Raw genomic sequence first — 24,084 nt, forward strand, 5'->3', positions numbered from 1 at the left:
CTTGCTCATTTATATGTCTTGATACTGTAGCAGACATAACGTCATTCTCTCATTTTCTTCGCGTAGAATGCCACGTAGAAGTTCAGCTCGTCCGAGGTATGTTGGCTAATAAAAAATAACGCTTAATTTTCTGAAGCCTCTATATGATTATTTTTTAATCATGAACCGAAATTCTGTATTAACATTGTCGTGTTAAAAATGCTTCTCAGTATAATTTAGCGGTCGAACTTTCTTTATAGACCTACTCCAGCTAGAGCGCCGGCGCACCGTCCTGCGCCTGCGCCTGCGCCAGCTCCTGCGCAACCGGTCACCGTTCCTGTGTCACCAGGTTCCGGGATTTTTGGTCAGATGGCTTCCACAGCCGCTGGAGTTGCTGTGGGTTCTGCAGTGGTAAGAGTTGTATTCCCTAATGATTATATTATTTGTAAAATATTAAGAAGTTTTGCTTCTGTTCAGTTTATTTTTTGAATTAGTCGCATCTATGAAATATCTTTTTTAATTTAATACTTTAATACCTTTTATTTTTATTAGGGACATGCATTGGGCAACTCGCTGACGAACGGCAGTTCGGAAGTCCCTGTTCAGCAACCTGTTTCAGCTCTGAATCAGCAGCCACTACAGAAACCCTGTGAATTTGAAATGATCCAGTTTTTAGAATGTGCGAAAAACAATGATTTGAATCTGTGTGAAGGTTTTAATCAGATTCTGAAAGAATGTCGATCACGTTACAACCTTTGAATATGCATCATTTTTGAACTTAGTAGTTTAAAAAAATTAATGTAACTGCTTATTTTCAAAATTAGAAGCTGCGTGCTTGATTTCGCACTAATTTGATGCATAAAAAGAGGTTGTTAATTGTGTTTGCGTCAGAAATAAATGGACATGCATTAGTTTTTATGATTGTCATTTATTTTCAAAATACATGAAAAGAAAGAATTTGTGTACTGTGAGTAATGCATAGAAAAATCATATTTCGGAAACATGAGTTTAAAAACAGCATATATATCGATCCTGTGAAATGTGGGCAAGCAATATGTGTGTATTAGAAATGAATAACACGTGTAATTAATTGTTCGAAGAGATTTCAATTTCATAAACTAATATAGGTTTAGCATCTTAAACGTGAATTTGGTAAAGGCGCTCTGATTCATTGCCGTCAGGTAAGTTTTAAGTGAATCAAAGCAATTTAGTAGTTAATATAATAAATGTAGTATTAACATTCTTTCCGTTACAAAATGTACTCAAGTGGACTGTTGTATTTGGACTTGATTTCTTTTAAGCATACTGTGTTTGTGAAGGAAATAATTGAAATGCTAATCAAAAACGATTAAATTGTAAACAAAACATTTTTAGTTTTCTCACGATGTTGCTTAAAAAATAAAATACAGGTTTAGCATCAGCAGAATGACAAATCATATATGAGCTTGCATTTCGTTTTCATTGCGCTATCAGTTTTTGAAATTTCTCCTATTACCTTTAACACAATTCACTATCAAATGAACTATGTGTATACGAAAACATGCATTTTGTATAACTGAATATAACACATTTTCCCATCATTTTTATTGATTCATCATTAAGATGGAACATAAAAGAATAGTAATCTGAATAAAACAAGATACAGGAAAGATGACAACCTTTTATAAGCAAGAACTTCACTCGCATATAAGCAGTTACTGGGGATGACAACCAACAGTTGGATGATGATGATGATGAGCATCTTCTTGATCACTTGCTTCATCAGCTTCAACGTGTTCACGCTCAAATGCCGACATTGTTACTACTTCTGCGTCCTCAGGCACAATTACGCTTTCTTTTGGAGGAAGTAATTTTTCCAATTTCTCAATTTTCTCCGGTAACAGACTACCTGGTTCTGGAAATTTTACATCAAACATGATGATCAAATTACCTTTCTCAGTTGGATTCTTGTAATGCGGAAGACCTTCTTGTTCAATACATCTTAAATCACTCTGCTTTATCACTTCACCAGGCAGAGTATGAATATATAGTTTTCGATTGTCAAGCGTTGTAATTATCCTTGACATTCCACAAAGTGCTTCACTCAATAAAATCTCAATTGTCATAGAAAGATGAACATCACTTTTCCTTTGAAATATAGGATGCTTCTGTTCATCTATTATTATAATCACATTTCCTGGTTTCATTCCAGGAGACTGATTTCCTTCGCCGTAGAATATTATCTTTTTTCCATCAGGTACCCCTTTATCAACATGAACTTCTATTATTTTCTTCTGTCTGATAACTTTCTGAGCGTTACACTCTTTGCAGCGATCTTTCGGAGCAATGATCTAAACAGAAATAATGAAATAACTCGACAAAAACAAATAATTTCCTACCTCGCCATTGCCACGACACTCACTACAGACACTCTGCACTTGCTGAACAATGCCTGGCCCAAGGTAACTCATTTTAACTTGATATCCACTGCCATTACATGTAGAACAGACGTTGAGAACACCACCTTCGCGGGTACCACGCCCTTCACATTTAGTACAAACTACATTCCTAGTAACTGAGAATTTCCGCACACTACCATTATAAATTTCCTCTAAAGTAACTGGCATCTGGTGAATAGTATCGTCACACTGATTTTCCTGCGACCGATGACGACTACTAGATCGTCCAAAAAACATGTCAAAAATGTCCATCGGTGAGGAATAACCGAAGCCAGAACTGCCACCAGTTTTCAAAGCTTCTTCCCCACCTTCGTCATAAATTCTCCTCTTTTCTGGATCCGTAAGCACTTCATATGCTTGTGAGATCAATTTGAATTTCTCACCTTCGGCAGGATTTTTATCAGGATGATACTTGAGAGCCAATTTTCTATACGCCTTTTTCAATTCCGCCTCAGTACAACCGGGCTTCACTTCCAGTATGTCGTAAAATTTTGTATCTTTAACCATTGTGAGTTGAAGTTCTCTGTGCCTAAATAAAAAAACATTTCAAATTCAAACCTGTGAAAAAAAAGATGCTCGAAACTTTCGCTCTAAGTAGTGTATCAGTCAGCGTTGAAAAATGAAAGGTAGAGAAGCTCCCAAATACTTGAGAGAATAACGAAGAATCACAGAAAATGTAATGTATCACTTTCTTATGTTCAACAGTGAACAGATGGGCGAATGAATATTTTCTCAAAGCTACCACTCGGTGAAAGATAGTAAGAAATAAATGGCACAAAGGTAAAACCAATCTATAGAACTTTCTAGAAGGTTATAGATGTTTACTGTAGTAATATGATGTACTATCATATGACTGAAAAAGTTTTAGATATTATTTTAGAAAATTTTATTGAAATAAATGTTTAATATCGTATAAAATTATCAGAGGTATTATTGATAATTGCTAAAAAATGTTGCGTGGATGTCATATTTGTACATACAATAAAACTCTCATAATATTAGGAATGTTAGGTTTTCATATATTTAATTAAATATCTCGTGCTATAATGTTATGCATGTTGAATCTGAGCAATATGTATGCATAGACATAAAATGTTTTTGCTGCCTGAGTTTTATAGATGATAATTAATGCTATGTAAATTATGAAATAATTAATGTTAAAAATATCATTAAATATATTGAAATTAATTGCCATTTATTTTATAAATTATTATTTTTACATATTATTAATTTTAGAATTTATTATTTTTAACAATAATCTTTGAATCCGCATTGAGGAAGTTCTTAATTACGGTAATGCTCAAGTTTTATAAGCAAAAATGAATTAAAATTATATTTATTGAAGCTCATCAATTTGTTAGCAAAAAAGATATCTAAAAGTGAATTTTTTCATTTTTATTTAAAAAAATACATACATTGCAGAATATGTTGTCATTCTTTACTGATTATCAGCATAATACTGTAGTTAATAATTTAAACATTTTATTTCATTATAAAAGCAAAAGTATTTCAAGGTATTTTTTTACTAAAGCAGTATGTATGTTTTTTAACAAATTGATTTCAATAATATTTTGTATTATAAATAACATATTTTTTCGCACTGAATCGTTACGTACAGAATGTTGTATTGCTTGCCCATTCAAAGGGTATAATATCGGTAAATTTTTGCCGTATTGATCAAGTAGAATTATTTTATAAATAACAGCATGCCAAACATATGTAAGTAATGTAAGTGCGTGTTAAATCTTGATATAAAAGTGGAAATGTGATGCAGGTACATTCTTGAGTGAATTAGAAGTGTATTGATTTTAATTGTGAAAATAATCAATGATAAAAAGTAATTGACGGCTTATTTTATTGCACAGATGTAATTGAGTAGAAGCACTGATTATTTTAAAGAAATACTTGAAAATGAAATGCAACTTGTAAGTCAAATGGAATGATAAAAGCAACGTGTCAATGTAGCTTTTTAATGCTGTAAACATCAGAGTCTTCTTGTAGCCAAACTGCTGGGAGTGGCACTTTGACAGCGGCTGATATCAGAACTAGTAGAGTTGGGAGTATCTTTGCACATCTCGCTTAATTTACTTTTAACGCATGCCATTTTATGTTTTCCATGTTTCAGTCTGTTCTGAAAATAAAAAAAATTATATTTATATATGTATATAATTGTTTTCATGGACAAAAAAAATCATTTCACCGCAATGTGATCCCAACTTTCGACAAATATGTAACCCACTATTCCGATTAAAAGAAATGACAATAAAATGTACAATTTGATGGTCATCGGAAACAACGAGTGATAAATAAGCGCAATCAAAAAGCCAACAGATTCCCAAAGGCGATAATTAGCAACGGCAACTTCGAGATTTTGTTTAAATAATAATACCCACAAATCTGAAAGACAAAGATGAAAAAAAGAGCGAATGTGAAAAAGTGTGAAATAATTATTTTACCGTGGATTTGAGTATTCCAAACACCGTCTGCCATTCCCCAGGTTGCTGCGACAACGTAAAATATAGCAGTGTCCGCCGGGTTTGGAGGCCATATTAATAAAGTGAATATCATCAGCATGTCCACGACTGCACCAAACATGAACAGTGGCATCCTTCCAAACAGTTGAATCAAAGGACCGAACAGTACTGAACAAATTGCGTTGCAGACACCAAAGCAGGTTAATATTGATCCAATGTGACTGATGCCTAAGCAACATCCGACATATCCCTAAATTTGAAAATAGAATTAATTTGAGTGTACAATGATTGAAATTGGGCGTGATATTTGTACTTTGCTGAAATCGGCAGCTATGAACGCTTGCTCCATGCCGTTGAATATAGTGAGAGGAATGAGAAGAAGCGTGCGAGGCTGTTTGAGATGTTTGATTGTCGTTTTCCATACCTGGAAGAAAGCTTTAAAAAAGTGTTTTTTTAATAACTGAATTACTTCGAAATTAAATCTTGGCTTCTTTTTCGAATTGGATAAATCTTTGCGAAGCTGATTCAAAAACAGACTCAAAACCATCACCGAAACGACAGTGCAGCAAAAGTAGACGCCGCACAGAGAGCGGATGATGGAAATCGGTGGTCGTCGAAGATTTTTAGCAGCCGTCGGCGACAAGTGAAAAGCGTCGATGAAAAATTGACCACAAGTGTTGTCAACGGCGTCCAAAAGCTGCGGTCGGTCCGGCTGATCGGCCAGGGCTGCTTCCAATATCCAAGACGAGATCAGATTGCCGAACACTTGACCAAGGTGGACGACCATGAAAAATATCCCAAAAAAGCGGACCATCACAATGTTCGGCGATTCGAAGTTCAACTCGGCGTAGTGGATGCCGGTTTCGGTCAGGTATGTGGATTTGGCTGCCCACAGTGGAGCCGACGCGAAGCCCATCGCCAAAGAGCCGGGTAACATACTGTACCAGGTGGTTCGGAAATTGATCAGCATGTACAGTGTGAACATGGACATGGATACGATCATTGTCATTTTGCAGCCGATTCGATTGAGCAAATAGCCGGGCGTGAACAAGCACGACACAACGCTGCCCAAATAGATGCAGCTCAGAGAAACCGCGCCCAAATTCTGTTCCGCGTTGATGCTGGTTTGCAAATTTTGCAAGCCTTGAAAAGCGGATACTTCGAACAGAAAAGCGACGCTTATTGTGATCAAATTTCTCATCACGGTCCATTTCTCGGTTTCACGCTTTTCCAGCTCTTCTTCCGGAATCGAAGCCCGCAGCCTCTTCCTCAACTGTTGGCTTTTCCAATAGTCGTCGGCTGCGTCGTCAATGGTCGCCCGGATCCAGGCGTTGTGGTCCAAGCTGCGTAACGGTCTGCGTGCCGAAGAGCGAAACTTCGACGACCGTCTCTTCACATTGCCCGAACTTTGCATACAGTTTCTGCTTGCCAGCACTCTAGTAGAAGCGGACGGTTCGGCTACATCGGCAAAATCTTTCGGCACCAACTGACCAAACGGACCGTGGACTGGACAAGGTGGTTCGGTGGTCACTGAACTGTTAACACGCGAACCGTAATCACTAGCCGTCATGAAGCCATTGCTACTCTGGCTAATGCTGTCCAACTGTGCAACGGTTCCTTGCTCAGTTTGAGATTTGGACTGAAATAAATTTCAAAATTAACTTCCTCCCCTATTTTTTTTATCTTCTTTTATCTTGATATCCTTCATCATCGTATATAATCAATCTTATGCTTTAATCAAAAGTTATCCATCTGTCTATATCTAAAATAGATATATATATATATTTATATTCATATTCATATTCATATTTATGTTTGCTCAATTTATATAAGAAATTGGTATTGTAAATACTTGAATACACTGTTAACTTTTCCCATTTTAAGCTATTGCTAGCTAAACTCTTCAAAATTTCAACTAATTGTTTCATCATGAACTAAAGTACAAAAAAAGAATAGCTGTTATAAATTTCATTTCACAAATTGACTTTATTCAAGTAAACACTCATAAAACACATTAAAGTAAATAAATAAATATTAAGCATGCATTTCAATATAAACAAATCGAAAACGTAATATCAAATTATGCTCAACGCTTTAAACTCTGTCTTTATTCTTAATGTATGAATTTAAAGAACACAAACATTCATAATCAATGTTCAGTATATTAGAATGTGTGAAATGTATCTGTTCAACTCATACACCTCACCTATACATATGTTTATTATTTGATTATTAACTAACACATTTTTACAAACAATAAGTGTGCGAAGTAAACAATTATGCTAATAAAGAGTTATAATTTTATTTGATAATAAATCATTTCTTAATCAAAATAAACAACAGCCTTGGGTGTAATTTTTCTGAGAAGAAATGTAAATTGATTAAAATATCTAAATTATTCTTTCTTATTGTTAAAAATATTATTCGTTATATCATAGGATATTTTTTAATTTCTAAAAAATATATGTCGCAAATTCTCACCAGTTGAGAAATGTCGTTTTCTAAATTTCCGGCATTCAACTCCAACATTGTCAGATCATTATTTCACAGCAGTATTTATTGTAAAAGGTGTTTTATGAAAAAGTTTTATTTTCAAATACGAAATCCGAAGAAACGAATGAGTGTTCAAATAATGAGCAAAGAGGAAAATTGAGAATTTGCAAGACGAAAGTCAATTGTAATTGGAATCAGCATATGGCCATCAGTCAGAATGCCTGCGAATCCTGAAGCTGCTGACAGCGTTAAAATATTTGCAACAGATGTGTTAGTCTTAGCAAGCCAAGCGACTCATAATGAAGAACAAACGAAGCAAATGACGACAAATTGTGAAGATGGGTATTTTTTGTGAACAAGTGAAAAAGGCAACGTCACGTTTAATGCCACGTTAATGTCCTCTTTTATGTTATCCAAAACTTATTTTTTTTACTCTTTATATATAAAGGCAACATTTGCCAATTTATAATATTCAATTTTGACTTGGTTCAAGTGATTGAAATAGTAATATTCAATGCGTTTTACATGTTTTGGAATTTCTTGAAAACATCTTCTAGCATTACTATTCTTAATTTGTCTGACTTATTTGTTCTTTTACATTTTTTTAGTTTTGAGTAAACTTTTATCAATCAAAAATACCAAATGACGTTTTTAAGCAATACAACATACAGCTTTTATAATAACCATACGATTTTGAAGTAAACCTTACCTCCAATTATTGTTATAAATATATTTATTTATTTTTATTTATAACAATTTAAGTTTTAATATTGTAGATAATATCTACATGTAATAGCATATGAACTATAATAATATAATGTAATATATTATATTAAATCATTTCAGAAGCGACTTTCTTTGAATTTGCATAATAACTAAAGCTGTCTCGCAAACTGCTCTATATTTTTAAAAAATTTTGTAATCAGTCAATAAAAATATATACTTCGAAATACAATAAAATACGACTAAATCCTCCTTAATTGATAGATTTTTTAATTCTTCTTGTATTATTTGTCAGTAAAGCATGAAGATGTTTATATAAATCACATTCATACACTGCTCAGATTAACAGATGAAAAACTATTATATATCAAACTTGTGAAATATTACAAATAATATAAAAAATTATTAATGTTCAACACTTTTCTGTTCATATAGTACTGAGGATTTTTCAAGTGTATATTCAAGACCTTAAATTCACTATTTATAAATGTAAATATAAATATAAATAAATATATATGTATATATAAGATAAAAACAAAAATTAATGTGATAAATCAAAAGTAGCAGAGAACTGATTTATCATTTGTCTCGTTACTAATGTTACGTCAAGCTTTCCAATTTGATTTTCATTTATATTCATTCAACATGTCGATAGCATTTGGCTCAGATGCTCTGCGACGCAGCCGTTTTTGGGACTGAACATATAATACAGCAGAAACTGCTTAACTGTAGATAAAGAAAAGACAAATCTTGCCTAATTTTTGATTTTCTGCTTCGTATAATTTTTTGTAGTTTCCTCAAACATGCGAATTTTTATTATTTTCAATAAGCGTACCGGCTTGTTGATTTAATGCCAGTTTATGTTTTTGTTAGTTATCGAGAGCAATCAAATCATTTTATTGATGCATCCATTTCATTAAAATTTAAATAAAAAACTTCAAAATTAATCTGAAACAGATGTTGATGTTTTCCGTTGAACATTGCAAATTTGTAACTGAATTCTTCTAAAATGTTTTGAAAGTTTTAACCATTGAAGCCAAATGTAATGCGTATTACTGAAGTTGCCAGTGGCAATCAACAGAAAAAAAAGAAACGGCGTAGCGCATCAAAATTATCTGCATTTGTAATTTGCTTATTTGTAAAATTAAAGTTGAACCATTTCTGATTCAAAAAAAACTTAAACGTTAAAGCTTAGCGAATTCAAATTGTCGATTGAGAAATTTGAAAAATTTTCCGGTTATTTTCTTATTCATCAACTTCATGTCATATTATTCGTTGCTTTTTTGTAAAAATCCATAATGTTTTATAAATAAAAGCGAAATATAAGTGAATATAAATATTTTATAAATGTAATTATATAAATTTTAATACATTTTCAAATATAATTTTGAATAAAAATGAGCTGAGAAACAGATGCTATGAACATGGTCAACTTGTTGCACTTATACCTGTAAATGCAGAGACTTGCAAAATTAACATGTTTATTATTTAACGGCACCAATGATAAACAAAATGTTAACATGACATAGAAGCATTACAGGAAAATGAAACTGATAAAACTAATAAAAATACATCAGAAATAAAAAAATATGAAGCACACTGATCGTTCATTTTCAAATACATATCACATAAATTATGTAGGACCATTAGAGTTATGGCAAACCACCCGCCGTTTATATACTTGGAGCATTTACGTCGTAGAAAATTCAGATATAACAAGATAAATAAGATGAAAAAACATTTATGCAATATTTATGCATTTATGTTTATTTTTTGTTTACTAAAAAAATAAATGAAACGATAAAAAGTAACTTTTAAGGAAAAAGAATTCGATCACATTATTAATATTTACAATAAATATTTACAACACAGAAGAAAATCAAGTCTGTTGTTATGAATTACTGTACTGTTTCCAAATGATTTTGTGAATGGAATAACTTTTATTTTATAACAAGCAAAGTCTGCAATGGATATCAGTGGAAATGAAAATAAATCTGATAGCTCAGTTTATGTTGATCTAAATGCAGACGATCAAGAGCAACTGCCATCTGAAATTGAATCGCTATGCATGAACTGTCATGAAACAGTTTGTCTTTATATAAAGCTTTACTCCAAAGAAGATTTAAACCCGTTCTTTTTAGGGAATAACTAAAATTCTTGTGACGAAAATTCCTTTATGGAAAGAAGTAATACTATTGTCTTTCGAATGTGATAAATGTGGATATAAGAATAATGAAGTGTCGTCTGGTGGCAAAGTTCAAGAGTTTGGCTTGAGACTTCAGTTGAAAATTTTAAACAAATTGGTATTTCCTGAAATGCTTCATTTAATTAAATTAAATTACCACAATTAACAGTATTTTTTGATGTAAATTTCTGTTTTAGGATTTGAACCGTCAAGTTGTTAAGTCAGAATATGCTACTGTTTCTTTGCCTGAGCTGGAATTTGAAATACCTGCTGGGGAACATACTGGAGGTATAAATTTGTCAACAAAGAAACATTTTAATTTAGCTGTGCTGTTCAGAAATAACCACACTAGAGGGCATTATTTTACGAGCGAAATCTTCTTTGTCTGAAGTTATTGAAGATAGACAAGTGAGATATACTGTATTTATTTATACCATTAATTTACACATACATAGGTTTCCAAAGATGTAAAGGAAAAATTGATAACTTTTGTTGATAAATTGTCCCAGTTGATTAACTGTGAAACAGAATTTTCAATGGTGAGTTGTACTTACACTTAATTTGATTGCAATATTGCAGTATTACATTGAATGGTAAACTTGACATATTTTTTACATTTTTAATTACTGAAATTCATTTCCTTTGTATGCCAAGCTTTTTTTACCGCAACGTAATGTGTAATATAATAATGGATAATTTATAACTGAAAAGTTAGTTAAATTTTTGAGTAGACACCTCGAACAATGTTTCTTTTCTGTCAAAAGTCACTTTTATATTGCTAGAATACTATTAATTACAGTATGTGATCATCAGGTATGTCGGTACAAATACAATAACAACATTAAACCTTATTTTAATATGAATTTACTTTTAGAAATTTGTTATTTTAAAATGTTTCTTAATTCAGTCGTCATAGAATCTTTTAATTGAATTTATTTTATAAATTTATGAATATTTATGATTAAAATTTTGTTTAGCTATTGTCATATTACATATTATAACAGTTTTACTGATTTAATTGTAAATATTTTTGAAATAAACGTCTACTATTTTAAAATATATTTTAGATCATTGATGATCCCAGTGGTAACAGTTTTATAGAGAATCCTCATCCAGAGAAAATTGATACGCAGTTAACAACGATTCATTATCACCGATCGTTGCAGCAAGAAAAGCTTCTTGGTTTAGTTGCCGACGACGTTGAAGAATCAAACGATGAGGATGCGCCTCCTGTTTGGGAATCACGGGAAGCGATTCGAAATGAAGTAAGCTGAATTTTTTCTTTATTTACTTTGATATTTAATTTGCGGAAAATGCAAAATGTACTCGAATAAGTTATTGCGTAGACGTTCTGTTTAATTGTTTGCAACATTTTACTGAATGGAATAAAATTCAGTCGTTTTTGTAGAGCTGACCTTGTAAGCTGTTGTTTGAATTTTTGCTATAAACTTAGAATGAAGAATAATTATTAGTCAATAACAGGTGCTGCATTTTTCGGTGGATTGTCCAAACTGCTTGAAGCAAGCCGAAACGAATATGAAATTCATTAGTAACCATTTTAGCTAAAGTGGTACAATCTGAGTAATGCTTAATTTAAAATTTAAATGATGTTTAGATATTCCTTACTTCAAAGAGGTTATTATAATGGCCACTTGTTGCGAACATTGTGGACATCGAACAAATGAAGTAAAATCTGCATCTGGTATTGCCGAAAGAGGCATCAAATTAACATTGCATGTTGTCGATACTTGCGATTTGACCAGAGACATATTGAAATCAGAAAACTGCTTTCTTTATATCCCAGAATTGGAACTGGAAGTTGGCATGGGCATAGTTGGCAGTAAATTTACTACTGTAGAAGGTTTGCTGAAATCTTTGAAAGAAACAGTAAAATCTATTTTAGATAAATATAAATTTCTTTATGACCTCAGTTTTTTGTATAGTTTGAAAATCAATCCTGTTTTTCTCTTGGTGACAGTGCTTCACCAGATCAACAGCAGCGCATGAGAAGCTTTTTAGAAAAGCTCGACCAAGCAAGTCAAGGAAAATTTGCATATCATTTGATTTTCGACGACCCGTCAGGGAACAGTTACATTGAAGTGAGAAACTGATTAATTAATTATAATTAATTATAATGTAGTTTTGGAAATTTTAAACTGTTACAAAGTCATCGATTGATTGTTCATATTTGAAGAGTTTAACTGCACCGAATCCAGACTCAAAGTTGAAAGTTGAATTTTACGAACGAAGCTGGGAACAGAATGAAGAACTTGGATTAAACGATATGAATACAGAAAATTACTCATCGGAAGTTGAGAAGCCACCAGAAACTTTCTCTTAATTTTGATACTTTTCTTTTTATTGTGTCTGTTGTTGTTGGTGACTGTTGTAATGAAGTTTCTGATATAATTTGGTTTAAAAAAATTTACAACAGTTTTAATTAAGTTATGAACATTGTGAAAAATAAGAATCGTCATTTCATCAGAGCAGACTTTTAGCAGAATTACTTTTCAATTTAAGCATACTTAAAATATTGAATTTCTATTTTCCACGTGATGTTCTTTGTTGTTTATTGGTTAAATAAAAAATGTACTTAATGTACTCTTGTATAATTTAGAATGTTTAAAGTTTATTTTTTAGTGATTTCTTTTTAATCAATTATACGAAATATTATTTTGCAATTTCAATAGATCTCCTATTTTACTTGAATTTCTTATTGTACTGTATTGTGTGTCAAAATTTGAGCGTTTGATACAGGGTTTTTAGATCGTAATTTTACTTGAGCGTTTTATTTTACAAGTGAACACATATTGTTTTACATCAAAAATGGTACAAAGCAGAGTTGACAATTCTGGTAAGCGAGCACTGTTTTTCAAAAGTAGTACTATAAAAATGTCAGATGTGCTGTGAATAAAATTTATTTTAAGAAATTGTTGGAAGTTTTGAAAAAATTTTGTTAACTAAATTTTGTTGTTCTTATTAATAATTTTAAATATGATATGTTTCAAAACGTCTAAAGTAATAACATGTAATAAACTATCATTGCTGTTTTTAAAGTTATTTTCTTGCTACATACAAATATTTTATATAATTTTTTTAAATGTATATCTGAAATTGGCTGGTACAGATTTGTTATGCTTAAAAAATGTTTGAATTGCTTTTGTAGATATACTACAAAAGACTACATAACATACTAGACATACTAGACTACATAACATTACTAGACATTATGATCGTCGGGTGTTGACTTGTCGAACAGAATATTGTTTCATGTACATCATATATGTGCTGAAAAGATTGTTTTATGTTGTATACGAATAAAAGAACCTTTTTCTAATAGAAAATGTCTTTCGTATGTAAATGTAAAATTTGATAACTGCAAATTTCGTTAAATACAGTAATACAGTATAGATAAAGGCAAATCAAGATTGTATAGTGGTTTTGAAAAATGATTTTAAATTTCTAGAAAAGTGTGTTAAAATGGTGAATACTTGTGTTTTGGACAATTTTGGCTCGAAGGTGATGTTTGTTCCAATGAACGATCAAATTCATGAATTGCATACAATCATTCGTGATAAGTGCACATCGCAGGGTGATTTCGTGTTTTACTCGGATCGGCTTATTCGACTCGTTTTGGAAGAAAGTTTAAATTTGCTACCCTATTCACCGTGGACAGTTGTATCGCCCACGGGTTTCTCTTACGACGGGCTGAGATTTTCCAGCGGCAACTGCAGTGTCAGCATCATTCGTAGTGGTATGTATGCCTGCGTGTGTGTGTGTGTGTGTGTATGCTATTTTCAAATTTCATCAAACTGATTATAAAGTATTGAATTGGTGAACAATTGTGATCGCTCACGACAATTTGTAGGTGGAGTGATGGAAAAAGGTCTTCGTGAATGTTGTCGATCTATGCGTATTGGGAAAATTTTGATTCAAAAAGACGCGGACAGTGGTGAAGTGAAGGTTGTTTATTCGAAATTAGTTCAAGATATACAACGCAGACACGTTCTCTTACTTTATCCAATCATGAATACGGGCAAGACGGTGCACAAAGCTATGCAAGTGTTGATCGACAACAAGGTGAAGCCGTGCAATGTGATATTGGTGAATTTGTTCTGCACGCCGTCCAGTTTGCACTATTTAAGTGACGTGATGCCGGAGTTGAGCATTGTCACGTCCGAATGCAGTCTGGATCCGCCCAACTATTTCTGTACGAAATATTTCGGTACTGACTGAGCATTTTTCCCCATCCACCTCTATATATATACATATATATATATATACCTGTATGTATGTATGCGTTGTATCTCGTAAAAAAGCAAAACAAAAAAATAACGATTCATTTTAACGAACAGTTCGAGCGTAGATGATTAAAAATGAAAGAGGATTGTGAGCGGAAAGGGAAAATGCCGGCCGGCTAATGGCGAAAGATGTGTTTAAACGGTTGCACTTTTGCAGGTCAGCGTAGCGGAGAAGAACCAAGCGGCAGGCCAACAATGCGCTGGTGATTCCCTCATTGTGCTGCAGTTTGGCGATGCGCTTGTCGTTTATTTGTTAAAAAATTATTATATCTATCATGTTATTTACGAGAGAGAGGTTACGGTGTATTTGTTTGCATTCATAAAAAAGGTTTTCGAAGCACTTTAGAAGAAGAATAAAAAACAAATAAACAAACAAACAAACGACAACAAAACATCCTCTGAACAGTGTGGTATTTTTTAACGACAGTTTATTCGGTTTCTTTTTCTTCTGCAAAATTTAACTCACATAACACCAGTATATCACCATTAAATTCGAACAGATTTGTTCGTTGAAATTAACGAATGGGTCGGTTTTACAAATAAATACAGGGCTAATTTATCATGTTCAAATTTATGAGCACAAAAGTGAACAATTCAAAGCAGCTAGTCGAGCAAACAGTGTTTTATTGGATGATCATGAATTGAATATTGAATTTTTCAAGCAAAAGCTATTGCTAATAAATGCTGAACAATTTGCAATGAAATGGTGAAGTTCAGTTGCAGCACTTTTTCTGTTTTTATGCTCAAAAGCGCCAATAACTTGAATCAACAAAAAAACAATTCGATTTACCGTAGCAATCACTGCATGAAACAATTTATTAATCAAATAATTGCATAATGTCCAAAGTTGATCATTTTTTCATTGAATACTGTAATTAATATTAGGCAAGTAAATTTGCTAAACATTTCAAACTTGGCATTCTGAAAAGATTTGTTTTAAATAAAACTGCAGTATTTTCATTATTGTTGTAAATTAAAGCATCACAATGTTAATATTATTTTAAAAAGTTACAGTAGAAACATTTGCAGAGTTAAATTTGAAAAATTGAATGCAATATGAATTTATTAATAACCCAACTTGGAAATGCGACTGCGTGTTTATGTCACAATTCAAGCAACAAATTAATTTTTGTGCTTGAACTCTTAGAGTAAGGAAATTAAATACAGGAAGTGATATTCCTGATTATCACACAATTTTTTGCGAGGGTAAAGGTCTTCCGCGGCGTTTATCCTACTTTTGATAAAACGCCGGCAGTGTGAGATCTGCCCTCATATATATGTGTATTTTATTTGATAAAAGTGCACTTATTCAATGAGGAAATAAAATAATAATCGTGATATAATTTCACTGTAATTTTATTTAAAAAATGAAGAAGAGCACTGTTTTTGAATTTTTCACAAAAGATGTAAATGAAATTAATAAATACTGATGATGAACAGGAGCAAACTGATAAAATAGCAGAGATGAAGTGGGAGAAAGTTTCCTTTTAAGCATTAAATTAATTATGCTTTTCAGTGAAAAACAACAGATTCAGTGTCAGTTTAGTGAGTCATTGACGATAATGACGCGATTCAACAGAAAGTGCTTTGGAAGAAAAAGCGGTTCAGCAGGAAAATTCAATTTACACTTAGAATTAAATTAAGCTGGTCAGTTAAACGGCAGTTTGTTCTGGCTAAAACAAATTTCAATAAAGGATGATAAAATTGTATTCACTTTTATTATTCAATCACTGCGATAAATGGGGAAATTGCTTTTCTATTGTCATTCATGCAAGCTAATAAAATTGCCAAGACGGTGACGCAGATTTACAAATGAAGATACTCTCGCTTATTCATATGAACTGACATCAAAATGAACACCACCATTGCAAATGAACATCAGCAACATCTATTGGTACAGGTAGAGAGTGATTTATTGAAATTGCAAAAATAATTAAATTTATTAATTTTTAATATTTTATTTTCTTTGACAAGAAAAAAGAACGTAGTGCAAATCAGCTAGTAGATCGAAGGCGTTGCCGTCGTACGTCCATCCTTTACCGACAAGCTCATGCAAGCCGTGAACGAAGTCGTGTTGAATCTTTCAATCGTGCTTTTGAACAGCTTCGTCGTCTGCTTCCAACACTTCCACCCGATAAAAAGCTCACCAAAATTGAAATTCTTCGTCTAGCTATATCCTACATGACTTATCTCGATTGTATATTGATGTTGTGATTTGTTGTAATTTGACAACATCCAAGCAATAATTTATGTTATTTCAAAGAGATTATTTATAAATAAAATGAAATACTGACATGAATGTATATATATATATATATATATGTGTGTATATGTGTGTGTAAGGATACAACATACGTATCCAAAGAAATGATTAAATTAAGATCATGATTATTATCATTATGAGGTGCTTATGCTTGAAAAGCTCATGTTAATGAAAAGGAAACGTATTAATAAGTTTATATTCAATCTTTGCATATTATGATTATAAATTAAAAGAGATCTGTTTTCAATGCAGATTAAATTTGTTAAACAGAATAAACTAAACATGATCTTTGGTAAAGTCATACGATAATAAAATATAAACGATGATGCACATTTTAAAAATTTGAGTAAAAAAAGATATTATGAAGAATATTAATTTTGCCAAATTGATTGCCTTACTTTTTGGAATTTGTGATACCTTTCAAGTAAATTTTCATTAAAAAAATGTAAAAGAACTTTCATAAACATGTGAAGTTAAATAATCAATTTTAAGAGTAATTTTTACCAATACTTTATTTCTGATCTTCTTACAGAAATAAATTGCTATTTTCATTATACAAATCATATAGTCTTTGTATTTTTCTTTATTTTTTAATTTTCATTTTTATGGAGGATTATTTTTATTAAAATTTGAAATATTACACATTTTTAAAGAAGATCAATTATAAAAATTTCAACAATTTATTTCTAATGTGAATTTAAACTTGATTTACTACAACAACTATAAAATATTGTAATTACATTTGTTGAAAAATATGTTAGTTAGTGTTTATGAAAATATTAGCATTAAAAATATTTAAAGAAATTAATTTTGAATTAAAATCAAATTACAAATTTATGCATTTAGAAGATCACTTGACATATGAAGGATAACAACAAAATACAAAGCATAAAAATAGCATTAAAAGTTTACAAGTAAGATTTTACTTTGCATAATAAAAGCACGAATTTTATTTATTCATTAGTCATTTTCTTGAATAAAAATGCAATATTATTTAAGAAGATAACAATAGTTTATGGTTTTTTAAGCGTCGTTTTTTTATTTTGCATTTTTTTCTGGTAATTTACGCCGTATTATAGAGTTTGTTTTCAAATGCAAAGCTTTTATCCACAGTTGATTTATTGTTGAATAGCAATTTTAAACATATCTAATAAATTTGGTATTTTAAAATTAAAGTTGTTTGTGTATACTTATTTTTATTTCTATTTTAAATCATATTATTAATGCATTCGCTTTAAAATGGAATGCTTATTATTTACTTTAAGTGAGTTGTTTATGCAAAGCGCGTCTTCTATATTAGATAATCTTTAGTCTAAAATTGCTAGTTAATACTACTAAATTCCATAGCATTGCACAACTAGAATGAAATTACATCGACAAAATCACTCAAACGAATGCACGACACGATTATAGATTCATTTTAAATATAATTGATTTCTGTTTCATACAAACATATCATATAGCACACTGAAGAATAAATTTAAATTTACATCCAGTCCTGCTGATTGCAAAATAGACAGTGTGATATTAAAATTAGAAACAACGATTAATTAATAGATTTGCTTTCATTGCATTTCTATTGTTGAATACTTTGTTTTCACATTTTAAATTTATTTAAAATAAATTTTAATACAACTATTACATTAATTAATTATTAAATAAAACTGAAATCAGTACTGTTGTAATGTTGATCAAAAGTTTAAATTAAGTTTTCACATAAAATTGGTGATTTGTTAAATAAAAGCATATCAAAACATTCAAATAACTCGAATAGAACATTTATTCCTACATTTCAAATATGCAATTAATAAATCTAACTGCAATTTTACGTTTGTGTTTCAAAGTTACACAGGATTTACTTACTATATGTGAAAAACATAAATTTAAGTTTTATTGTAGAAGTTTAATTCATTCGAGTTTTCCTACAATATTGAAAAGTATTGCAAAGTTTATTGTAAAATTTTAATTTTAGAAGTATATTATTCGAAACAAACTTACATATAAAGATATCGAAATTTTCTATTTTCAGGTAAGCTGATTCGATTAGACTTATTATTTATTAACATTCATTGACTCACTTCATGAGTTTAATTTTTCAAATATATTTTTAACATTTGGAACAATTCATCATTTATATATATATTTATCATCTCATTTATTATAATTGATTAATTTCAAATATAACAGCTTATAGTGAAGTTTTGCAAAGAAAATAAAGAACTCTTGATCACCGCATGCAACACACTCTTTTCCACACCATTGAACAAAGTTATTCTCAAGTACATCACAGTATATTTTCATTCTGATGCGAAGTGATGAAATCAGTTTGGAATTAAATTTTCTGTTCTTTTCTCTCTTTTGCATTCTGCAGATCGCCTTTGAAAGTTGAACTGCAATCACAGGGCTTTTCTTTGTATGTTCACAAACCGTCGCGTTTTGCTATGATTTATAATTGATTGTATGGAAATGGTAAATTTTATTTGCATTGCACATTATATTTGCTTGCAGTTCATATTTTCTCCCCTGTCAATAATTTGTATCTCATTATTATGCAACTATCGGTTTAATAAAGTAACAATTCAATCATCATATCATGCTTTTGGCAGTTTTGCTAAAGTTGAACAAAAAAAGATTTATGCAATTTGAATTCAAATAATCCACTTGAATCAGGTGCTTATTCTCGAACAAAATTTTAAATATTTCATTTGAGCAGTTGTGTATATTTGCAGTTGTTTTAAACTTTTAATTAATAATCAGTCAATAACAATCAACCACTCATTAACCAACTTATTAATAGATTAATTAAAAAAATAATTTACTTTCTTATGTTTGCTTTTCTAACTAATGTGCAGTAGTAATGTTATTCAATAATACAAAATGAAATAGTTGTTTTTTGCTTAAAATCAATTGTCCAAATAATCATAAAAGAACTGTCAAAATGAATATCGAAGTGTTTAGGAATTATCTGTCTTTTTGCAATAATTATAGCAGTTGAATAATTGAATATGATTTTTAGCAAGCTGCAATTTGCGTGTGCGTGTATAAAACTGGTATTAATTATTTTATTGCAGTTGAGAAAATTTGAAAAGAAAGAAATCGACATTTCGAAGTATACACTGAGCAAGTATAAAGTGTGCGTGTATCCAACATTGGAAAAGTCTTTGTCTTGTGGATGTAAGCTGATAAAATTGATTTCTGATAATCCGAAACAGAAGCATTTGTATAAAACCACTCCAAGCAGACCACCAATCGAAGCGTTCGCTAAAATCGATACATCTGTTCCAGTAGTGCGGGAGGCTGCCAAAGTTGCTGCTCTGATGCTGTTCTTTCAATTTTCTCAAATTTATTAACAAACGTTCTGATAAATTATAAAGTAAGTCAGTCAACTTGTTTCATATTTTTCAAGGTTAATAAAGCTAACTAGAAATAATTTCTATTAATAATAATAATAATAATAATAATAATAATGATATTCAACGCATCACAATTTACAGGGGGGGGGGGCAAAAATCATTTTCCAAAAATTGCTCAATCAGTACATTAAATTTCTATTGATTCGTATTTTAAAATTATTTGTTATTTCATTTCAAAAATATTATTATATTTTGCTTCTATTTTTTTCTCTGCTGGATTTCATGACATTGAAATGACAACAATGACAAAGCATTGTCACTGTGTTAAATATTGACATTGGATTTTCACGTTGGTTCAGTGTTCAAAAATCCCTGGTGACTTGATGCTTTCACTGATCGACTCTTGCAAATTCAATCTTTGCATCTGCATTGAAACTTTTTTGTTTCACACCACTTGTCACTTGTGAATATCTTTTTTTTTCCACCCACTTTGCAGAAGCTTTGCCAAAGCTTGGAGTTCCAGAGAGAAAATGTAAAAGCTGAAAGATGAAGCAAGGCGAACACCTACTCCTTCCACGTGTTCAATCGGAAACTGCTGCTCTCTCGGATGAGCACAACGTCCGACCACAGCTGCGGCACATTCCATGGCGTGGCATCATCTACGCTATCTTTTTACTCGCCTTTGGTCTGACACTGAGCGTGGGAGCTGGACTGCTTATTGTTGGATCAATCACCATTTCCGTGAGTTTGATCATTTATATAATTATGTAAAATATGCTTTACATTAACTTTTATGCTGTTTTTTTCCTTTTTTATTTACATTTTCATATGTAAACTTACTTTCAAAAATTCACATTACATGCTTGCATTTTGTTTATCTCAATCTCAATATTGATCTTGTTTGCTAAATAGCTCACGAGAAAACAATCCTAACACACCTACTCACCAATTATGATTTCATTATTAATTAAAAATTAAAATTTCCTAAATAATTCTGCTCTGAATGAATTACACTGAAATAGTTTTTACATAAAAATGAATACTAAAATCACTCTGCTTGCAACACTTAATTGTAAGCTTTAATATGTGTCAAATAATTTTATTTCTATTTCAGTTCTTTACCTTTTTGTAAACTTAATGAAGCAGATTGTTCAGATAAAAACAGATAAATTATTCAAGGAATTCTTTTTTTTATCATTTTCAACACAATGTGTTCATATTGTTTACCATTTTCATCCCAATAAAATCTATCATGCTGAGAATATATAAATAATGTATCATTTCAATTTTTTACTTCAATCAATAATGATTGCGCGTGTTTTTATTTCAAAATAAAATACAAATAGTTTCACTTAATAATAAATAATTTGAAGATTTCATAAAAAGTAATAATTCAAGCTGGACAAATGGTGGCTAAATTATCAGTATTTGTGATTTATAAATTTCAAATACATGTAAATGAACTAAACTAATTTTGTTTTCATTGAAAACACAACTAATATTCTATCAAACAGTGTTTCAATTTAAATGTACATGCATCAAAAAAATTTGTAAAGAAATTAATGGTTTCATTAAATTAAAAAGGAAATGATAATAAAAGTAATGCAACCGTAATTGTACATCAGCTGTAAATGATAAAATTTAAAATTAGGAAGTGCTTAATCTTCGTTTCAGAACTTCATCTTGGTTTTGCAGAAATTACCAAATATACTTCATTAAATTAAACAATGAACTTTCGTGTTATCAAGCCAAAATTAAAAATTTACAATCCGAATTAGTTGAATTAATTTAATCTTTTTTAAATAACATTTAAATATTACAAATTGAACATTTTACTGCCGCAAAAATTCATCATTTGAAAGTGATTTTGAAATGCATTTCAGGGAATTGACCAGTATGCACCATATGCAGTTCTCACTCTAGGCATTATTTGCATAATACCGGGTGTCTATCATGTTACTGTTGCCTGTTTGGCTTTGCCTGGCTGTTGCAATTGTGGTCTAGAAGATATTCCCAATTTCAATCCACTCATTTGACAAAACTGATTTGTCAACTGCTTTGTTGTACTTGTTAGCGTTTTCAAAATCCGCAAAATGGAAAAGCTTTGAAAACGGGATGTTTTTTTATGTTATGTTGTTTTTTCATTTTGTTCCAAATGTCCGTTGCTGTAGCGGATCAATCGATTTGCCGGACAACGTTGAAATTTACAGATAGTTTCTGATTGTACAAATTGACTGCTTAACAAAAAGAATTGATTGTATAATGATCACGCCAAGTTGGGTATATCAATTTCCTACTGTGAAATTCTAATTCTCGCCATTCTGTGAATAATAAGTGCAAGAAAATAAAATTGAAAAGCACTTCACCTGTAGGAAGCATTTCAATATTAAACATGAGCAAAAGTCAAAATTCACTCCAATAAAAATCAACATAGTCAATCAATGGGTTTTTTCTGACAATTTAAGAACGTCACGAACGAAATCTGATTGTCTGTGTAAAACACACACATATATAAATATATAATGTGACGATTAAAAAAAGCAAATGAATAATTAATCATCGAAAGATTTAAAATACCACTTGCAAAAATGCAAAAAAAAAACATTTTCACTGCCTGTTTTTGTTACTTTTCGTTTCTTAATTTTTTCTTTTATTAACAACTTTCGACTCTTCAAAATTGCCCATGTCAATCAATATTGCTTTATAGAAAAAAAATAAGCTTTCATTTAACCTTTTGCTTTTCATTCAATCGATTGGTGGAATAATTTAACTTTCTACACGTGAATAATGCAAATTGTCCATGAATTATTGCGATAATCAGCAACATAAATCATAAAAAATACCAAAAATTTACGGTTAAAAGCAAAAATCTTATTACGCATAAATATGCATTCAATTTTTCACTGAACGTTCCGTTCCACTTTGGATGATTCACCGGCATGAATTAAACCATGGGTCGGCAACCTTCTTCCAGACAGGGGCCGGATGTCATGTAAGTGAATGGACGGCGGGCCGCATTCATCTAAAGTTTATAAATTAAGATAATAATAATAAAACAATGTTTATTTTATTAAAGCAATATTTATGCCATGAAATCACAACTGACACAACTCAGTGGGAGATTTGATGCTTTGTGCTCCCTGAAAGTCTCTCAATATTAGGCAGGTAACAAGCAGGATGAGGCCAGATACAGAACTTCCTTTAAATGGGCATCATTGACTTGTTCTTCGGGTATTTCATTTTTAAAAAGAGTTGTCTGCACATATAAGTACTGCTAAACACCGATGCCACTTTTTTCGAGTGAACTACCACGTTTGTATAAATGCCAGATTGAAGAATATAGTTTTCACAGAACTGTATGACGCCCTCCTTATGAAATTTTCATCCAAGCAGATCAGTAGTAGATGATCTTCCACTTTCTGTTTATCATGCTACTGTGGGCCGGCGGATATAGTATTTCATTTGGGACGGCGGCTGGATAATTTCGTCTGATGGGCTGGATCCGTAGGTTGCCGAGCCATGAATCAAAAGGACATTAAAATTTTTTAAACTATGTTTGTTGAAGAAAATTAACAGTGATCATTTTCTAAAGTCAGATCGACATATTAATTACAATACGCTAATTTATTTTTATAAATGTTTTTACAAAATAAATTATAAATATTATACTAAAAATATTAAATAAAATATAAAATGAGTAAATTGTAAAAAATATTTGCTAATAAAATTGTTCCTTATAATATTAAAACTTCTTGAATTTTTACACTTTGACAAAGTTATGACATTTCAGTTTTGTGCAATAATATAACAAATTTTTGATCAGAAATATTAAATGAATGGGGTGGTTTTACTCGGTCCCGCTTTTCTCTCATTGG

The 24,084-nt window shown here is 31.0% G+C and overlaps 7 protein-coding genes across 7 annotated transcripts; 5 read left to right on the forward strand and 2 right to left on the reverse strand.

Annotated features, from left to right (window-relative positions):
• Positions 1 to 321: 321 nt before the first annotated feature.
• Positions 322 to 3,852, reverse strand: Tsp_00813 (DnaJ protein subfamily A member 1). The gene is made up of 6 exons (XM_003376573.1): positions 3,833 to 3,852; positions 2,358 to 2,946; positions 1,910 to 2,309; positions 1,678 to 1,873; positions 516 to 626; positions 322 to 406 (listed from the first exon to the last, which is right to left on the reverse strand). Exons 1-6 carry the CDS (start codon positions 3,850 to 3,852, stop codon positions 322 to 324), a joined length of 1,401 nt encoding a protein of 466 aa, XP_003376621.1.
• Positions 3,853 to 4,401: 549 nt separating this feature from the next.
• Tsp_00812 (protein LSM12) lies at positions 4,402 to 7,420 on the reverse strand. The gene is made up of 6 exons (XM_003376574.1): positions 7,373 to 7,420; positions 5,361 to 6,530; positions 5,205 to 5,315; positions 4,874 to 5,141; positions 4,618 to 4,814; positions 4,402 to 4,548 (listed from the first exon to the last, which is right to left on the reverse strand). The coding sequence occupies exons 1-6, from the start codon at positions 7,418 to 7,420 to the stop codon at positions 4,402 to 4,404; spliced, it is 1,941 nt and encodes a 646-aa protein (XP_003376622.1).
• A 2,653-nt stretch (positions 7,421 to 10,073) lies between these two features.
• Tsp_00811 (zinc finger protein ZPR1) lies at positions 10,074 to 12,633 on the forward strand. Its single transcript, XM_003376575.1, has 8 exons — positions 10,074 to 10,193; positions 10,490 to 10,580; positions 10,630 to 10,700; positions 10,748 to 10,831; positions 11,360 to 11,557; positions 11,928 to 12,179; positions 12,236 to 12,391; positions 12,487 to 12,633. The coding sequence occupies exons 1-8, from the start codon at positions 10,074 to 10,076 to the stop codon at positions 12,631 to 12,633; spliced, it is 1,119 nt and encodes a 372-aa protein (XP_003376623.1).
• A 485-nt stretch (positions 12,634 to 13,118) lies between these two features.
• On the forward strand, positions 13,119 to 14,440 carry Tsp_00810 (uracil phosphoribosyltransferase). The gene is made up of 4 exons (XM_003376576.1): positions 13,119 to 13,146; positions 13,759 to 14,062; positions 14,117 to 14,255; positions 14,294 to 14,440. Exons 1-4 carry the CDS (start codon positions 13,119 to 13,121, stop codon positions 14,438 to 14,440), a joined length of 618 nt encoding a protein of 205 aa, XP_003376624.1.
• Positions 14,441 to 16,591: 2,151 nt separating this feature from the next.
• Positions 16,592 to 16,807, forward strand: Tsp_00809 (helix-loop-helix protein; the record flags this gene model as incomplete). The annotated part of the gene is made up of 1 exon (XM_003376577.1): positions 16,592 to 16,807. A coding segment is annotated over one exon (216 nt), but the record flags the coding sequence as incomplete, so codon positions are not given.
• Positions 16,808 to 17,217: 410 nt separating this feature from the next.
• On the forward strand, positions 17,218 to 20,206 carry Tsp_00808 (hypothetical protein). The gene is made up of 7 exons (XM_003376578.1): positions 17,218 to 17,280; positions 18,756 to 18,803; positions 18,829 to 18,885; positions 19,044 to 19,135; positions 19,228 to 19,269; positions 19,873 to 19,906; positions 19,928 to 20,206. The coding sequence occupies exons 1-7, from the start codon at positions 17,218 to 17,220 to the stop codon at positions 20,204 to 20,206; spliced, it is 615 nt and encodes a 204-aa protein (XP_003376626.1).
• A 549-nt stretch (positions 20,207 to 20,755) lies between these two features.
• Positions 20,756 to 22,245, forward strand: Tsp_00807 (conserved hypothetical protein). Its single transcript, XM_003376579.1, has 2 exons — positions 20,756 to 20,950; positions 22,093 to 22,245. Exons 1-2 carry the CDS (start codon positions 20,756 to 20,758, stop codon positions 22,243 to 22,245), a joined length of 348 nt encoding a protein of 115 aa, XP_003376627.1.
• The last annotated feature ends 1,839 nt before the right edge of the window (positions 22,246 to 24,084 follow it).

This window comes from Trichinella spiralis (assembly GCF_000181795.1).
Source record: "Trichinella spiralis strain ISS 195 chromosome Unknown Scfld4, whole genome shotgun sequence".
NCBI classification, from domain to species: Eukaryota; Metazoa; Nematoda; class Enoplea; order Trichinellida; family Trichinellidae; genus Trichinella; species Trichinella spiralis.

What these genes read in the sequence shown, in the direction of transcription:
- Tsp_00813 (XM_003376573.1), bottom strand. Translation starts at nt 3,852, where the DNA reads ATGACAACATATTCTGCAAT. An exon ending in ATGACAACATATTCTGCAAT is followed by an intron (nt 2,947 to 3,832) that starts GTATGTATTTTT and finishes TTTTTTATTTAG; the next exon opens with GCACAGAGAACTTCAACTCA. An exon ending in CAAGAATCCAACTGAGAAAG is followed by an intron (nt 1,874 to 1,909) that starts GTAATTTGATCA and finishes TAAAATTTCCAG; the next exon opens with AACCAGGTAGTCTGTTACCG.
- Tsp_00812 (XM_003376574.1), bottom strand. Translation starts at nt 7,420, where the DNA reads ATGTTGGAGTTGAATGCCGGAAATTTAGAAAACGACATTTCTCAACTG. An exon ending in AAAACGACATTTCTCAACTG is followed by an intron (nt 6,531 to 7,372) that starts GTGAGAATTTGC and finishes AATTTATTTCAG; the next exon opens with TCCAAATCTCAAACTGAGCA. An exon ending in TTGGAATACTCAAATCCACG is followed by an intron (nt 4,815 to 4,873) that starts GTAAAATAATTA and finishes TTTGTCTTTCAG; the next exon opens with ATTTGTGGGTATTATTATTT.
- Tsp_00811 (XM_003376575.1), top strand. Translation starts at nt 10,074, where the DNA reads ATGGATATCAGTGGAAATGAAAATAAATCTGATAGCTCAGTTTATGTT. An exon ending in GCATGAACTGTCATGAAACA is followed by an intron (nt 10,194 to 10,489) that starts GTTTGTCTTTAT and finishes TTTCTGTTTTAG; the next exon opens with GATTTGAACCGTCAAGTTGT. An exon ending in GGGAAGCGATTCGAAATGAA is followed by an intron (nt 11,558 to 11,927) that starts GTAAGCTGAATT and finishes TACTTCAAAGAG; the next exon opens with GTTATTATAATGGCCACTTG.
- Tsp_00810 (XM_003376576.1), top strand. Translation starts at nt 13,119, where the DNA reads ATGGTACAAAGCAGAGTTGACAATTCTG. An exon ending in AAGCAGAGTTGACAATTCTG is followed by an intron (nt 13,147 to 13,758) that starts GTAAGCGAGCAC and finishes TTAAATTTCTAG; the next exon opens with AAAAGTGTGTTAAAATGGTG. An exon ending in AGTGGTATGTATGCCTGCGT is followed by an intron (nt 14,063 to 14,116) that starts GTGTGTGTGTGT and finishes CTGATTATAAAG; the next exon opens with TATTGAATTGGTGAACAATT.
- Tsp_00808 (XM_003376578.1), top strand. Translation starts at nt 17,218, where the DNA reads ATGAAGAATATTAATTTTGCCAAATTGATTGCCTTACTTTTTGGAATT. An exon ending in TCGAAATTTTCTATTTTCAG is followed by an intron (nt 18,886 to 19,043) that starts GTAAGCTGATTC and finishes CAAATATAACAG; the next exon opens with CTTATAGTGAAGTTTTGCAA. An exon ending in CAATCACAGGGCTTTTCTTT is followed by an intron (nt 19,270 to 19,872) that starts GTATGTTCACAA and finishes TATGATTTTTAG; the next exon opens with CAAGCTGCAATTTGCGTGTG.
- Tsp_00807 (XM_003376579.1), top strand. Translation starts at nt 20,756, where the DNA reads ATGAAGCAAGGCGAACACCTACTCCTTCCACGTGTTCAATCGGAAACT. An exon ending in TTGGATCAATCACCATTTCC is followed by an intron (nt 20,951 to 22,092) that starts GTGAGTTTGATC and finishes AATGCATTTCAG; the next exon opens with GGAATTGACCAGTATGCACC.